This window comes from Phaethon aethereus (assembly GCF_964289735.1).
Source record: "Phaethon aethereus genome assembly, chromosome: 5".
Lineage (NCBI taxonomy): Eukaryota > Metazoa > Chordata > Aves > Phaethontiformes > Phaethontidae > Phaethon > Phaethon aethereus.
Window position 1 is genome coordinate 59,364,078 of NC_138579.1, and position 17,315 is coordinate 59,381,392.

General features: G+C 40.0%; 1 protein-coding gene across 1 annotated transcript; it reads right to left on the reverse strand.

Annotated features, from left to right (window-relative positions):
• Window positions 1-5,025: 5,025 nt before the first annotated feature.
• Window positions 5,026-16,678, reverse strand: TMEM9B (TMEM9 domain family member B; the record flags this gene model as incomplete). Its single annotated transcript, XM_082000855.1, has 5 exons — window positions 5,026-5,334; window positions 10,019-10,153; window positions 10,954-11,062; window positions 14,703-14,794; window positions 16,595-16,678. The coding sequence occupies 5 exons, from the start codon at window positions 16,676-16,678 to the stop codon at window positions 5,179-5,181; spliced, it is 576 nt and encodes a 191-aa protein (XP_081856981.1). The 3' UTR covers window positions 5,026-5,178.
• Between the last annotated feature and the right edge of the window lie 637 nt (window positions 16,679-17,315).

Sequence of the window (17,315 nt, forward strand, 5' to 3'; positions counted from 1 at the left end):
TTAACCTGGAAATGCAAAATCACATAATAGTTTAAACAGCTCATACTGAACAGTAGAAAAAATCTCACCTGGACTTAACCAACACTTGGTATTACTGGCATTTTCCAGGAGAGACTTTTAATGCATTTGTGACATTTCAGAATAGATCGTTAGAAGATTGTTACACAGAACAGACAATGTCCCATTTAAAAATACAAGAGGGTGCAAGTCAACAACACTGATTAAAAAACATTCACAACAGATTTTAAGAAAATAAAGCCACTAAAGTTTCCTAAAGGAAACCGCAGTCTCCTTTCACCTCAGCTTTAGAAATTAAGATCTACCTTTATGTACCTCACATAGGTATAGCTTGCTCTGAATCCTCCAAAACTTACATCTCTACAGACAATAACCAAAGCAAGTCAACATCTGAGGCATTCCCTTCACCCCCTTCTCCTCCCTGAAAAAAATATACAATTCCAGTAACAGACTCCCTATCCATACCAAAAAGCCTGCAACGACAAATTACATTTTCTCTCTATTCATTTGATGTCTCATTCACTATGCTATCTTAAGTAGATAGAAAGCTTGTGCAAGGAATTGATCTCTATCTTAATTTTATGTCTGTCATGCATTAAATCCATTCTACATAGAAAGTTTTAAAGATTAATTTCTGCTAAACCTGACATCTCCTTGGGTCCTCATGCCTCTTCTGCACTCGCCTGCGTAAGATATTAAATACTAAAAACAATCCTCTGATAGAGGATAAATAAATAAATAATCAATTTATTCAAGGAAAAAACCTGCATGCCCTGATAATATTATTCCAATTATAAATTATTTTACTAAGAAGGGACTGCACCTAGTGGTTGGAGCACTGCTAGAAACCTGTAACTCAGACTGGCCTACTAAAACCACATACCCACTCTTCAGAGCAGCATTACAGCATGCATAACTACTCAAGTCACCCTTATATATTTATCAGAAAGATAATCTTGCAGTGGTTTATAGGAAGCTACATTATAGCGCCTTCCCAATATCATTATTCAAACAGCTAAACAGCAGCATAACTGTAACAATATTACCTAATAGCTACTTTAAAATAAATTTTAAATAACTGTTCTATTTTTGAAGAATTATGGTGAACCATCCTCACTGATTGCAAGCAATACTTGCCTACACAGAATCTATCCAAAACTGCTCTTACTCACCATCCACTTCCACATCTATATGTTGCTGTCTAACACACCCAAGTTATATTACACCCTCTAAAATGGAAAACACATACCTGAACACTAAACTAGGTTACTAGCAACATCTAGATTCCATACTGACAAAAACCTTGCAAAGCTTCAAATGATCAGAGCATGGTTCCATAACATAAATGGGATCCTCTTAATCTGTCATAAGGACAGGGGTATATTTTAACATTTTCTAATGATTTCATACCTGCCGTGTTGAATACAGAGAGAATTTTTACTCAGTATGGACTTATCCTCACAACATATTCTATCAAAATGCCTCTGCATTCAGTATCATCTCTTTTTCTAATGCAAACAGGTCTCAACAAAAATCCTGAGTTAAGAATTCATTTATATCATGCTGTTAGACAAGAGAGATGCATCTTAAGATGCATCACATACATCTTAAACAGGTACTTCTGTAAGTAGGCTGAAAGGATGAAAACGCATCCATTTTACATCAATATACATGCACAGAATCAGAGGTGAATATATAAACTCATTATAAAATAAGAATAGCAGACAGTCATCTGTCCCTCACCTACTTACACAGGCTGAGTTATTGCCTAAAAACTTTCTACTGCTAACAATTTAAAAACATTGTCTGAGGAAAAAAAGCCTGTTACATAGCAAAAAACCCCAAACAACTTCATAGCAAAGCATTACTATAGAGGAAGAAAGCAAAACCAACACAACCTCTCAAGAAGAGATACTTGCAGTATTTGTTGTTTAGTACTGACACTTCTGCTGCATAACAGCATTACATAAAACTGTTACCTGCTGCCTTACTACCTGTACGAAGCGCAAAATGCAAGTGTTAGGATCATTTTCCTTTTAGACTAGAGACTCACCAATCTTCAGATGAAAGTAAAATCCAAGGAAACACAACGTGCTATTTTAAGACTGATGAATAATACCTGAAAATATCTGAATGATATTAAAAAAAAGAAGTTAATGTTCCATTTTTCTTACACCTGATTAAATAAGAGATCATATTAAACACAATTCATTAAAATGCCACAGAAGCACTATTACTGAATAGCTGGTAGAAGACATTTACAAAAGCATTGATATTCAGTGAAGATCTGTTGCTAGATACAGCAATACGGAAGTCCCTTACCTGAATTACATAGCTTCTTCGGCTGAGTCAATGACTGCTGCAATTTATAGTCAATTGACAACATGCAAAGTAGCTTACAGTTAGATCTGCTCATTTCTGGTTTGGCTTTTCCACCCACACCACAGCTATGATGGCAACACAACTTGGCATTAAGGGCTAGAAATTTTAAAACTGTATTGAACACAACCAGATTACCTGAAAAACTAATCAGGAATTTACTTTGTTTACTGCTTGTATGTATTCTGTTACAGTTCATTAAAGCAGTATTTTCATTTATTGGTATTTCATCCTTTAATGTCTAAATATAACAATCAGCTAGAATTCAGCCAAATATTTACCATCAAAGCATAAGCAAAGTAATTTTCATAGCTTCCATTTTAAGCACAGAAAATTAGCATTTATTTAGAGGAAACTTGTGATGGATTTGTGTCCAGATTGGAGATGAGAACAGACATTAGTTAGCTTAATACCCTCAAATTTAATCTTCATTATACCTGTAATTTTGGAAAATTCCCTTAGCGTTAAGAAGTATAACACCATATAAAAGGTCTCTAATAAGGCATTTATGGAGGTAGACAAGACAAAATTTGAAAAAAGTGAGCAACCAGTAGCAAGACAAACCTTGTAAGGTTTTGCTTAAACTTCGAAACATAGTATGGAGCAATCGGTCTGTATAACCAAATCCATATAGGTATAGAGATGCTACATGTATCAGAATATAGCTGTCCAATTGTACAGGTGCAAGGAAATAGTACACTCAACTTCAAAACTCCTACATTTTACAGGATTTCCTTGACACTTTAGACTATCTCACTATTTGGCCCTTCTATTGATCAAAGTAAAACCAGACAAAAATACCCAATACCAAACCAGTTTAGCTTAAGACTTTCAGAAGACACTGCAAGATTAGAAACAATTGATCTACTACCGAGAGAGCTACATACACCCAGCCTTGTCTTCTTGGGACTGTCAGCCATCAAAGAAAACATTCTGCTTCTGCTGCTCTTGTGTGGGGCCACAACGATGCTGTATTCTGCATCCTCCTTCCCACTCCAGCTTCATGCCTCATCAGAAAGGCAACCAAGAGGTAGAGCACCTACGAGAACTAGTAGACAGGCATGTCTTTGACAAACAAGTTAAATTTTTTTTCTTTAGGGGACCCTAGGTACATCACTGTCATAACCAGTTATTGACTCATCAGGGTGGGGTGCTGAAGACAGTAACTAAACCCAAGTTTGGATATTTTTTTTTGTCCTGTCAATGCACCTTATGCCTTTTTTTTTTTTTTTTTTTTTTGGTAATTTAAAAGAAGAATTCTATGCCTCCACCAAGTAGCCACCCATTATAATTCCCACCAGGTTAACTCAGTTTTTGGAAGACTACAGGACTGATATGAGAATGAAGCTCTGTACCTGCAAAACAGCTGCAGTCAAATGGAAATGTTCTTATGGGGCAACTAGGTTTCCACCCTTAACATGGCAGAGCTACATGTACAGGTACAGTTTATTTCCCATGCTACTCTGCCCCCCAGGCTGTGGACTAAGACAAAACTGCACCCAGCAACACATAGTACTGTCCCATGTATCATTTCCTTCCACACTGGAACAGAAAACTGTATAAGACAGTAAGGTAATTATATATGTATAGCTAAATTTGAGTAAGAATTAAAAACTTTTTTCAATTAGCAATTTGGTGAGCCTTTCTTTCCTCTATCTAAGCACTGATTAAGTGCCTATTTCTACCCTGAAGCATTTTCAGAGAAGTGCATTTATAGATGGAATTTACATGCAGGGTAATGAGGAAGAAAAATGATGACATACAGATAATGCACATCTGTTTTTCAAAAATCAGTTTTATCTTTAATTGTTACATTCCAAAGGGGATATATGAAAGTTAGTCATCTATCAACTGTATACCTCTTAAGAGGGATGAGTACAGAATCACAGGTTAAAAAATACACCTAGTTCCCAAGATGACAGGTGCCCAAGATGAAAGTATGTGCCTTACACCATCAATCCAGACAAATGCAGAAAGTTTTTATAATAAATATTTCATCATATACTAACTCCTGAGACTTTACCCATGAAAAGATTTTTTTAAGAGATATCATACATACAATATATTAAGCTATTAAAGCAAAATAGAACAAAATGCCAACACTGTCTTGATATGCACTGCATTTGAGTTTATCTACATCACAGTACTTTAAGTATGCAGCTCAAAGAGTCAGTGCCCATTTATGTCTTGCCTTAAATTTGCAAACATCACTTGACATACAAGCATCTTGAAAGTACGAGTGCAAGAAACCAAATGATGAATACAGCCAATCGGGATTTCACTCCCTGATATGAAAACTACACTGCAAGATTCAGATTTCCAGTATCTAGCATTAGTCAGCAGAAAAATCCAAGTATATTTACAAAACATCTTTACATAAAGTGATTAGTGAGTTTTAAGTAATTACTGTGTTCCCAAGTACTTTTTAACCACATAAATAGTAGAGAGAAAGATCTAGTTAAAAAACCACCATAAAGTCACAACTGTAAATAAGGTAACACAGTGGTAACCCAAGATATCTGTGTTTGTCCTCTTTTCAGTTTTGTTAGTAAAAGCCATTTGAAAATGTGAAGATTTTAGCTTTTGGTTAAGTAATCTTTTTAAATTGCTTCCACTCCAGTACATTCCTTCAAAGTTTAAATATTTTTTTCTTTATTTTTTTTAAATCAGTAATGAACCATTCAAGAAAACAATTCTGAATTGGCAGGATCAGGAAGACATAAGTCAGCAACTTCAATTAGTCCATTTTACTTCCCTGGAGTTATTTTACTTGAGACACAATTAACTCAGCACAACATGACGGTCAAAGACAGATTTGCGTTGCTCTTGGACCTGTAACTTCCAACGCTGCTGCGCGTACTCCACTTTGTTCAATACATTGGCGCGGCTCCGAGAACGAGCCAGCACATCATGAGCATTTGCAAAAGGCTGGTGATCCTGGAATGGAAAAAATCATTAGTTAGATCTCAACAATTCCACCAAGCAATTACATTAGTTGTCTTTGTTGCTACATTCCAAAGGATTCTTTTTTTTTTTTCCTTTTCTGTTAAGGTAAACAAGTTGTTTCAATGAGCTGGTCAGTAGTATCAACCAAGCAAGTTTTTTTTTTAATAGTTCGAACTGTACTTCAATTTCTCATACAAAGTAACTTCCACAAGTTTCCCAAACTTCATTGTACTGTCCAACAATTTGCTGCCCAGAGACATCATGGTGAGCTGCAAGATCAGAACCACAGTCTTGCATCCACCTATTAGCAGCTGGTGGGACAGAAGCCTCGAACAGACCCAGGCGCTGGGAACCTCCTGCTATTGTCATGAATGCACTTCACTTTAAAACTGAATTAAAGAGCCAGTTCTCTTGCCAGCTCATGGCCGTTTACCGTCAGGCTGTTCAGGTTGTTCACACACAGCTTCTATATAAAACCAACACACTCTGCTGTTTACCAAACTAAACCTATTGTACTGAGCTGTCTAAAAGCAAAGTGTCAATACAGCTGTTTAAGTGACAGAGCTCAACAATAACTGAGTGATTGTTTAATATTCACTCTGCCTGTTTTCTAACAGTACCTGCAAAGCTTTATATTTACTAGAAGAAAATAACCAAGTTATAAACAGTAAGAGTGGGCACTGAACTTCTTATTTGGCTATCAAACCGTTCTGGACAAAGTCATGTTGTTAAAGCTATGTCAGAAAGCATCATATATACAATACATAATGAAAAATAACATAATTATGTCCTGTATTAAACAACTGTCTTTTTTGTATGTCTACAGCTCATATTTTTTTTTTTTCCCCAGAACACTTTTGAAGACTTTTACATTAACGGTTACTTTTTTTGTGACGTGACTGTGTAGAGCAGCTCAATGATAATTCTTAGCAGTACAGAGATTGTCATTAATGATACCCATTGAAGTGATGCCTACATGAAGTCCTAAAGCCACATATGAGCCTCACTGGGCTAAGATATACACTAATAGAGAACAAGACACAATCCCTGACCCAAAAAGCTATAATCTCACCATAAAAAGTTACGCAGTTGGATATAACTAGAATGGGAAGTTAATAGGTGACAAAATCACTTCATTCCCAGGGAAAGCAAATCACAAATGCAACATATTTCTACCATAAAATAGATGGTGGAAGGGAGAGGGCAGGACAAGTTAGATCATAGAATCATTAAGGTTGGAAAAGACCTTTAAGATCATCAAGTCCAACCATCAACCCAACACCACCATGCCCACTAAACCACGTCCCAAAGTGCCATGTCCACACATTTTTTGAACACTTCCAGTGACGGTGACTCCACCACCTCCCTGGGCAGCCGGGTCCAATGCTTGACCACTCTCTCCGTAAAGAAATTTTTCCTAATATCTAATCTAAACCTCCCCTGGTGCAACTTGAGGCCATTTCCTCTCGTCCTATCGCTGGTTACTTGGGAGAAGAGGCCACCACACAACTCACCATAACCCCCTTTCAGGTAGTTGTAGAGAGCAATAAGGTCACCTCTCAGCCTCCTCTTCTCCAGACTAAACAATGCCAGTTCCCTCAGCCGCTCCTCCTAAGATTTGTTCTCCAAACCCCTCACCAGCTTCGTTGCCCTTCTCCGGACACGCTCCAGCACCTCAATGTCCTTCTTGCAGTGAGGGGCCCAAAACTGAACACAGTATTCGAGGTGCAGCCTCACCAGTGCCGAGGACAGGCGCACGATCACTACTTCCCTACTCCTGCTGGCCACACTATTTCTGATACAGGCCAGGATGCTGTCGGCCTTCCTGGCCACCTGGGCACACTGCCGGCTCATATTCAGCCGGATGTCAACCAGCACCCCCAGGTCCCTTTCCGCCGGGCAGCTCTGCAGCCACTCCTCCCCAAGCCTGTAGCATTGCATGGGGTTGTTGTGACCTAATTGCAGGACCCGGCACTTGGCCTTGTTAAACCTCATACAATTGATCTCAGCCTATCAATCCAGCCTGTCCAGATCCCTCTGAAGAGCCTTCCTGCCCTCAAACAGATCAACACTCCCGCCCAGATGGTGCCGGCTTTCCCAATAAACAACAATCTCAGCTCAAAGGCTAGCTACCACCAATTTCTATGTAGACAACAAGGGGAAAAAAAGAATTTAAGAGGAAAGATGTCTATGGAAGTGGTTTACATTCATCAGTTGTCACCGCCATCAATGGGCAACAAGAATGAACAAATATTCTGGTTTGAAATTCAGCAACAAAAATCGATGCACATGGTATTTCCAAAGCGTGACAAGGATCAGTACTTCAAGAACTTGCAAGAGGAAAGGCAAAGATGTGGATAAGCCATGACGGACCTTATTTCATGACCACTGTCATAGAAGAATAAACGGAAAAGGAGCAACATGAACTAAGCAAAGACTTGAAGCACTTTATGTTCCAAGCACTACTGCAGATATAAGTACCACTGACCCCACAAGCTGAGGTAAGGGTCACAACAACAGTTAGAGCAAAACATGAAATTGGTTAAGAGGGATCCAGAATTCAAGGTAAATTCATCCTGCAGTTAACCTGAGCTCTGCCATGGAACTTATTTGACTTCTTCCACCTACAATCAGAAGATTCTAACACAGACTTGGAGGTACTAATATAATTTATCTACAGTATAAAATAAAAACAATTTGTCTGAAGTATAGCATACAGCACAGGTTCATTTATTTTAAGCAGGAATCTGCCCAATTTGCTATAAGAATGCAGACAGAAAAGGTCATTCAAATCCCTCCTTTCAAAAAAACCCAAAATTCATATCCTTTTAGAATTGACTGGAAAAATCTTAAGACGTCAATACAAAGACATTTGGAATATGTCTCCATGTAATACACAAGAAAGTGCAGAAACAGTGGGACACAACAGCAATAGCATACCTCTGTCAGAAGAGCCTTCATTCCAGACAATGTTAGCTCAAACTTGGGTAACAATCACATATTTTTGTTGTGAAGTCAAGATAAATAAAGAAGGCAGAGCTGATAAAAGTTATTATCTAGGAAAGTGATTGCTTATGAATATTTAATATCCCGCTCCTACAGAACAGAAACACCTTTTTAAGTCAAAATGGCTGATGTGGCCACTGTTGATGAAAAAGTTGAACTAAAGAATATGCTTTTCCTCAGTTTACTAGCAATGACAGTTGTCACACTGAAAACAACCTGGAGAAACTGAGTGCAACTCACATTAAAATCCACAGATACATAGCATAACAGAGCATAGCATTTACTGGTTTCGATGCCTTCAGATCTGCGAAGCCACTGGAACAGCAGGCAGTCAGAACTACAGGGCTTTTAAAAAGATTTTACAGAGCGTTGCCATATAATTTTGTTTCCCCAAGAACAGACTTTTTTATCTTCTCCTATCAACTTTCTATTTATTTGAAGGAACGATGAAAATATTCTTAACAATTCTATTGTAAGACAGTAACAGATGTTGTATATCTTTTTGACTAGCTCCCATTTACTTGAACAGCAATAAAGTGCTCACGTATGCTGAAAGATTTAGGTTAAGCAGACCACAATCTTCCCATTTCATACTCCAGGTCTGGCTTCAGAAATTCTTTCTAAGAAGAAGTATCTGAAGCATACTTTATCAGTAAAAGCAGTGCTGCCTGAAGGCTCAATATAGAAAGTATATTGATGCTGAAACTTCAGAATTGTCTTACCAGTTTGTATGGTTCAACACTGACACTTTACCACGAAATCAGCTGCCATTTTAGAAAACTTTCCGCACATTACTTTTCGGCTATCCTTCTCCCAGGTATGCAGATTCATCAGATGCAGAGCCATAGTCTGCATTTTTATACCATTCTAAGTTCCTCATCCAGAGATGACCTACTCTCATCAGACAGTATTCCTTATCCACACTGATCAGGTACTGAAGTGTCTCACTCTTTCCAATGCAAGGTTTCATAAGGTCCTATATTCCCTTCCTGTAATGGTACCAAAGAAAATCTTGTTCCATTTTTATGAGAAGTCAAAAACACTGTGTTGGAGATTGGCAAGGCCAGTAGCGAAAGGAAGCCAAGTCACTAATGGACTACTCACCTTTTCCTCCAAAAGAAGGCTGTTTTGATCTTTTGGAATATACTGTCACATTCTACTGTTTCTAGCTGTAATACTAAGAAATTATTTTCAGCATCAATCAGTATCTTACTTCATTATAATAATTTCTTCTGTAACTTAGCATCAGCAAATTCAAGGTGGACCAACAGAAAATGCAGCCCCCCTACTTTCTTTTTGTAGAGAGAAATCTAAGCAGTAAGCAATCTGCATAAATGTGATCACTAGCAAGACTGTATGGATCACTAACACTTAAGAAGTTGTATCTCCTATATATGCTTAACTCCACCCCTACTCTGTTTCTTCTCTGAGAAAATAATATGTGTCTATAGAGCTGGAATAACTGAAGCAGTCCTCATCTTACTACTTTGTAGCCCTGTGGAAAGAGTGGCTTCACAGAAGTCATCTCACAGCTTCCTTTTCCTCTCCCTTCAGGAAAAGCATTTACACTGCCTGGCAAAAAAAGCTGTTCATCCCAAATAGTTATTTAACAACTAACCATCCCAACCCTTATGTTGACCCAAATACACAAGCACTCTGGTGAACTCACCCCAATGTCTTCATCACTTTGTATGAGCTGTGAATGTCCAAAGAGACGTCTCTTCAGTATAGGTTCCACCAGTGTAAGGTACACCATGTACAGAAGAAGTAGGCCCAAAATAGACAGATATATGATGATTGTAACCTACACAATGCAAGCACAGTTTACAGTGAATTGTGACATTACCCCCACCATCTCTCAGCAGGCAGCTAGGACCAAAAGAAGAGCACATGCAAAGTTTGTGATGAGCCTGTCAATCTTTGGTAGAGTCACTAGATGACTTAAAAACCATGAACAGAAGAAAACCACCAAACTACAACCTAGTATTAAAAGGGTTTGTTTGGGGCAGACAGATGTTAGCTTGTAACAGTTCCTCTTCATGAGGCCTTGCTAACAATCTTACACCATCCCTCTTAAAACAACTTGTGTGTTATAAAAGAAGAAAATATGCACTGCACAATCTATTCACCCCAGCCTAGGGCTCAATGGCTCCAACGGGATAACAACGTGAAGAATACAGAAATCATCTGTTGGAGCAAACATGGATTATTTTGCTCTTTTTAGCTTGCCAACACACAAAGAAAATACATAGTAATCAAGTAAGACAGCAGAATAATGAGAGGACCTCTAAAATAATAATAAAAACACGAAGTCCAAAGCTTAACAAAATGCCCTAGAACAGTCAGAATTTCAGCAAGATGTAAAGCTTAATCTCAAAATTAGAGATCTTCAATAAAGGATCTCAAGCCCACTCCTTCAGCTATAGCTTGATGCTATTGTTACTACTCAAGATAAATTGCGAGCAACTATCATGAAAAAAAGTTAAATCTTAGGCTGTTCCAGAAAAATCTTCCCTTTAAAAAAAAATATTTCTCTAAAAGACAACAGACATTTACTAACCAGTTGAAGTATTTAATATATGCCAACAGAATCACATTGTTTACCTTAATTGTGACAGAGCTTCTCTCTTCATATTTGCATTCACAACGTAAACAGTATGCTTCTACATCAGGTCCAGGGACAGGCATAGGCTCTACCACATGAAGACAATCACTGAAGAAAAACAGAAACTGCTCAGTTTTGAGCTGGTTTTAGCTTACCTATTCCACTATGCATGCAGACCCCAGCTGCATGAGCTGAGAAGCCACCTTTGCTTAAGTTCAGCTGTTCTAAATAATAGGTATCCAAGACATAAAAAAGAATAAATCACTACACAATTATTTTAGACAAGAAATTCAGCTATTGACAATCTGCTAAACAAGTTTTAAGACCTTTCTAACTCAACACAATGTTTTCACTTTTCAGTGAAAGCATTAAAGCTGCTAGCATAACAAGTTGAAGGATTTGAATATCAGCACAAATGCATCATTTGACGCTGACATCACGGAGGAAAGTAAATTCCAGCTATACACTTCTTTGTTCATCATACCCAAAAGAGCCTTATCCTATCCTTCCACTATCTGAACAAAGATTAACACCCCCTTTAGTGCTGATGAACAGAAGTTCTTTTTTCTTGCCATCACAAGTTACGGGCATTAAAGAAAAATAAAAGAAGTCAGATGGGTTGTTTCTCTCAGCAACAAGATAGTGAATAAAGAGTATTCAGTTTTCAGCACCAGACCGGGGTGCAAAAGCGTAATTTGACTTAAAAGATTACGAAATATAAGTCAGTCCCATGCCAAAAAGCATGGTTGACAATCTTAGGGGCACTCTATATCACAGCACTAAAATCCAGCTGCCAAGAGACAACTGGTTCCACCAATAACTTATGTAATTTTGGTCTTTTTGCTGACTCAGGCTGGTTGTTCAGAGTTCACATCCCAGGGTCCCTGCAGAGCACTGATGGAACAAAAATCATGGTTTGCTTTTATCCTGGTTAACTCAATGTTAGTGCAGTCAGAAGCAAGTAATGAAATAAAACACCTGATGTGACAGCAGCAGCCTAGGATTCAACACTTCACTGGGGTACGCTGCAAACACATGGCCACACACCCAGCTCATTTCTTCTGTTTCCTTTCTATTTCTTCTTCGTAACTAAAAACTACTGAGTGTCAATTCATATCCTCTGGAGAGGAGTGGAAGGCTTATTTTTCTCATTTATTTGAAATTAGAACTACATTCTCGTCTGTGGAAGAGTGCAGCATTCAAGCTACAAAATCAAAATAATGCAAGTTACGATCTAAGCAATTTCTGTTCATATGGTTGAAAGCTTGCATCAACATGCTGCACAAGTACAGTAGGAAGTTTGTATGTAGCTTAAGTACAGTAGCAAGTCTCTTATTGCAAATATATCAAATATTAATATCAAAATTTTTTTTCTCCAGTTCAGGATTTTAAGTTGCTAGGAAGTATAAAAAAAATAAAATCTATCAGAACCTTAGAATTTTGGTGATGTGTTTCCTTGGACTGTGATTCCATGGCAGTTTTAGAGGAAAATGTAGAAAAGGCTGATGCTTTTCTAACTGACTTTCCCACTCAGCTGCCTCTACATTACCACTTTCTCCCTTGCACCCACAGTAACAGCACCAAGGAAGCAGTTCTTCCAAGGGAAGCTAGGCTAGTCAGAAGGGCAGCTTCTGCACAGACAGATTTCCAGTTCATTCAGCTTATAGCCAGGGTGTCCTCCCTCCCTCCACATCCATGCAGTCAGCCTGTGTACATGGAACACCAATACTTTCAAAGTACAAAATACAAACACCAACACTTTCCAAGTGGGTTATTAAACCCTATAGGTGCTTAGACATCACTATGCTTGCCTAGCACATTGTCCAGCAGGATGGGATTACCTGCAATAGTTCCAAACCCAAGCCCAGAAGCATCAACACCTGTATTGGTGTCAAAGCACCCCAGCCCATATTGATGTTAACATAACGCGCCATTTGCCAGTCTGAAGCTGAAGAACAGACCAGTCCAAGTGAAAGAACTGAAACATCTAAATGAGAGCATCATGATGCACATTACAGGTTCAACATTAAAAATTAAATGTTCGTGTTATGTCTGGACAAGTAAGCAGTAAATGGTCATCATACTGTACATAATTCATAAAGACACTAAAAACTGATCTGTCTCATCTCACAAGTGACTGATCTAAATACCTAAAGGATGCTGTACATCACCCAGTTCTATTCAGTAAGTCACTTGCACTGATGCAGAAGCCAAACTACAGAACCAGATTTGTCGATTTTATTGCACATGAACCAGCAATCAAGCCTTTTAGAAATGGCAAGAAGACACCTCAAACAGATGATCAAAGCCATAAAATGTTCCCAGATGGTCACTTAAGAAATTATCTCAACAAAATGAGATTCAAGATAGAAAAACAGATTTTTGAGATTCTGTATGCATCAGTATCTGTCACCATAAAATTAGTCAAACCTTCAAAGCTAATTTTTCCTTCAGTCAGTACCAATATTGATTTAAAGCGAAACAGGGTCTTTTCTGCTAGTAAGACACACACTAAGCAATACCCACTGAAAAAATCCATTTTCATTTGCAAAGCAGTAATGAATAAAACCAGTAACATTGCTACTCTGAAAAGCCTGCTGCAGCTGGAATTCTCCCAGTATGTTTCATCAAAACTTAATTTGTCATAGTAGGACTAATGTTGTTAAGTTAATAATGTGGGACAAAAATAGTAATTTTGATTTGACAGTACATTTTATGTTCATTAATTTAGATTGAGATTTACAGTGTTGTTTCTCACAGTTCCCCTGTAAGTAATTTAATAAGTCAAGGCATAGCTCTGCCCATATCTGTATTATTAGTTTTATTCCTACAATTATTTTTGTGGGCCTACTCAGGGGCACGAAATTTTCATAATCAAGATGCCAACCTGCTGCTACTCATCAGACTGAAGTCTTTTATAAATTCTTAATGTAACCGAAGAATAGTCAATACATCAAGAAGTATGTCACGTTTATAGGTTAACCCAAGAATCCCTGAGCACTTCCAACACCAACGCAACTCTAAACCACAGTGTTTTATTTCTATGATTCACATAGACAATGATAGTCAAGGTGAAATTACACAAGGGAGTTATGCCAATGTAACAAATCACTTTCTTCCCCAAACCCTCATCCCTGGCCATGCACATCACCCTTCAGCTTGGAGAGGAGTCTAAGAAATGCCATAGCTGGCCTAAACAATACCATAGAGCACATTGCCAGGGCACAGAGATGCAAGACCTCTCTCTGAAAAAAATGTGTTGTTAGACAGCTCGGGCCACTTCATATAATTGCACTCTATGGCTGCAATTCTGAGGAACAGAAAACTCAAGAAACAATAGTCTCTAAATGATACAATGGCTTTCAAGAGTAGAGAAAAAGACAATACTCCTGAGTCCTAGTTTTACAGCCATGCTCCTTTGCCTTTATGCCATTTCAAATCACTGAATTCAAATTACAACATCTCTTTCCTTTCTACCACTTCCAAGTATAAATAACTAACTAAACATGCAAGCAAGCAAGCAGACCAAAACAGAAGACAGGGCAAAAGTATGGCTTTCAAGCCTTGTCCCTTACTAGAGCTGAATTCTGGAGTAATTTTAAAAGAAAAGTTCCAGTAAGTTATGCAAGAGATGTAATTTCTCCTGGCACCACCACATATAATCACTATGACTCACATATAATCACTATGGAACAAATCTTTTAACCAGTTAAGACTCATTATAATTTTTGATGCCACACACACTCACCAGTCTTTCTGTGAAACATTTTTGTTGTAAATATGGCCCGAATGGTCCTTGTAAGGAGGGCAGATGCATTTACATCGGACATCCTCAGAATTCTGTAAAGTAAAGAACATGCTTAGAACAAATTATCATCAGTAACTGTAACAGGATACAGAAAGCACTCTTCATGTAATACATGAAATACTTAACACAACTTGCACTTGTATTTGAATAGTCTTACCAAGGATTTCCTTCAACTTTAAGAAAAATGCTTCAAAATTACTAAGCAAGCAGAGCAATTTGTCAAGTAAGACCACTATTTTAGATAGCAAATGCATTCTTCACCAGAAAAATCTGGAGTTTGAGCTTACTCTTCTTTTTAAGAGATAACACATTATCAGAAGCTACTGATATTGGTAACTATTCAATCTATAAGGACAGCTATATAACGTACATAGTGATGAGCTTAAAATGAATGAAGGAATATTAACCTGAAATGGAGTTTGGCAAAGAAACCTCTGGGGACAATTCTGTCGTCCCTGAACATACCAGAAACAACTTTGTAAGGAAAACTATTAGGGGAACTAGTAAAACCTATGGTCCTCTTGACTTAAACAGCAGAGGATATTGTGAGGTGGGGAAAAAAAAAGTACAAAATTGGAATTCCAAATGAAGGCAAAGTAAATGGGAAAAAATCGTGGAAACTTGTAAAAGCAAGTTTTAGAGAAACAAATTAAGATTTGCATAAGCAATAAGAGGCACTGCAGAAAGAAGTGAATAGAATTAACTGTTACGGACAGTGAGAAAGAAGTCGCACCCAAAATTAACAATTAGACCACTACTGGGAAAAACAGAATTTCAGAAAAAGATCACTTTGTGTACTATATTAAAATTGGATAATTCCTTCCTTTCCCAAATTGAGTAACTGAAAGCCCTATGGACAGAACAGAGATGGTCTGCAAGGGGTTATAGATTAAAGCATTCTCAAACCCAAATCAGAGCAATTTATTTGAGCAAATGATAAGAAACAGAGGATAACCACAGCTTATCTAAAGTTCAAGGGCAATTTCTAACAGCATTACCAAAGAATGTCTTAAGAAGTATTGGTAATAAACTTCCACACAGAACAATCAGGTCAGAGTAACACTAAGTGGGGGTATAAGTCAGTTGGAAAACCATGACTGCACTATATAGCAAGCACTTCTGGTCTCATCATAGAAAAGTCAAATAGCTGCTTATAATTAGTGAGTAGAAATTCAGGCACACAGGTACTTTGACAACAGCAAAGTCTTTTACTATTAGGAGACGTGATGTTCTCAGCCAGTCGCAGAAACACTAAGATTACAGCCCCAAATATTAACCCAGAAGGACCAAGAGCAGAGTGCCTGCTGACCCCCGACCCAGGTAAGGCAGCAGGAGCCGGCAGAGCCACCGCACGACCAGCGAGAAGAGCTCGCTCAGGAAGCCGAGCACCGGGCTGACGATGAGGCGAGACACAGGGCAGACCCCGACTCCAGTCCAGGCTACCACAAGAATAGCGGCTTCATCTCCAGCAAGGCCTTCTCAGCGAATACGCGACCCTCACTTGTAGTTCTCGCGTGACAGCGTCTCCGGGCACCGGGTCAAAACTACATACATTCCTACCAACGTAAGGCTGGCGTAGACGCCGACAGGCAGCCGGGCCCTGCTCCTCCCGCCTGCCCCACGGGAAGCTCGGCGCCGCCGGCCGCTCCTGGAGTCCGCGGTGCGGGGCAGTGCCTGGCCGAAACCACCGGCTCTGGCCTCCACCCAAAGCAGGCCGAGGCGGCGGCAGGGGGAACACCAAGCGACCGGCAAGGCGGAGGAGGGGAGGGCTCCGGTACCGGGAAGGGGTGCGGGGAGTACCACCTTGATCCATTCCCCCCCGTCCCGCTCACCTTGGCCTCAGCGCCCAGCCCCGCCAGAGCGGCCAGCGCCAGCAGCGAGCAGAGACGCGCCCAGCCCCCACAGCGGGCCGCCATGTCGGGCCCTGACCGCCTATCGCCACCGCGCCGCCGCCGCCGGCCTCCCAGTGCCCGCCGCCATCACTTCCGCCTTCCACCAGCCTCACGTGAGGCGGCGTCCGACCGCAATGGCGGTCCCCGCGGGAACCACGCGCCGCAGAATGGTTCCGGGGTGAGAGGGCGTGTCCGTGCGTACCGGCCGGCTCCACGCGGGATCTGCTTCCCTGCGAGGCTCGACGGGCACGGCGTGCGGGCAGGACAGCGAAGGGCGGCCTCCGACAGGCCTGCGCTGCGGCCGGACCGGGATTTCAGCCAAAAAACTGCTGTGCGGGGGTACGGGGCCTGCTGCCCCGCGGGCCGCGAGCGCCCAACGGCGGCGGCCCCGGTGCGATCGTTACCCGCTTGTCCCCGCTGCGCTAACGGCTCCTCCCCGCGGGTGTCGGCACCGTGGCGGCGTCCCGAGCTGGCGTGATCCCCTCAATATAACATAACGGACAACATAAAAGAGTAAGCAACGGAGCCATTTTGCATAGGCCAGGAAGTGCTTGCGGTGGTTTAACTCCAGCTAATCCCCACACAGCCACTTGCTCAGTCCCTGCGGGGGGACGGGGGAGAGAATCGGAAGGGTCAAAGTGAGAAAACTCGTAGGTTGAGA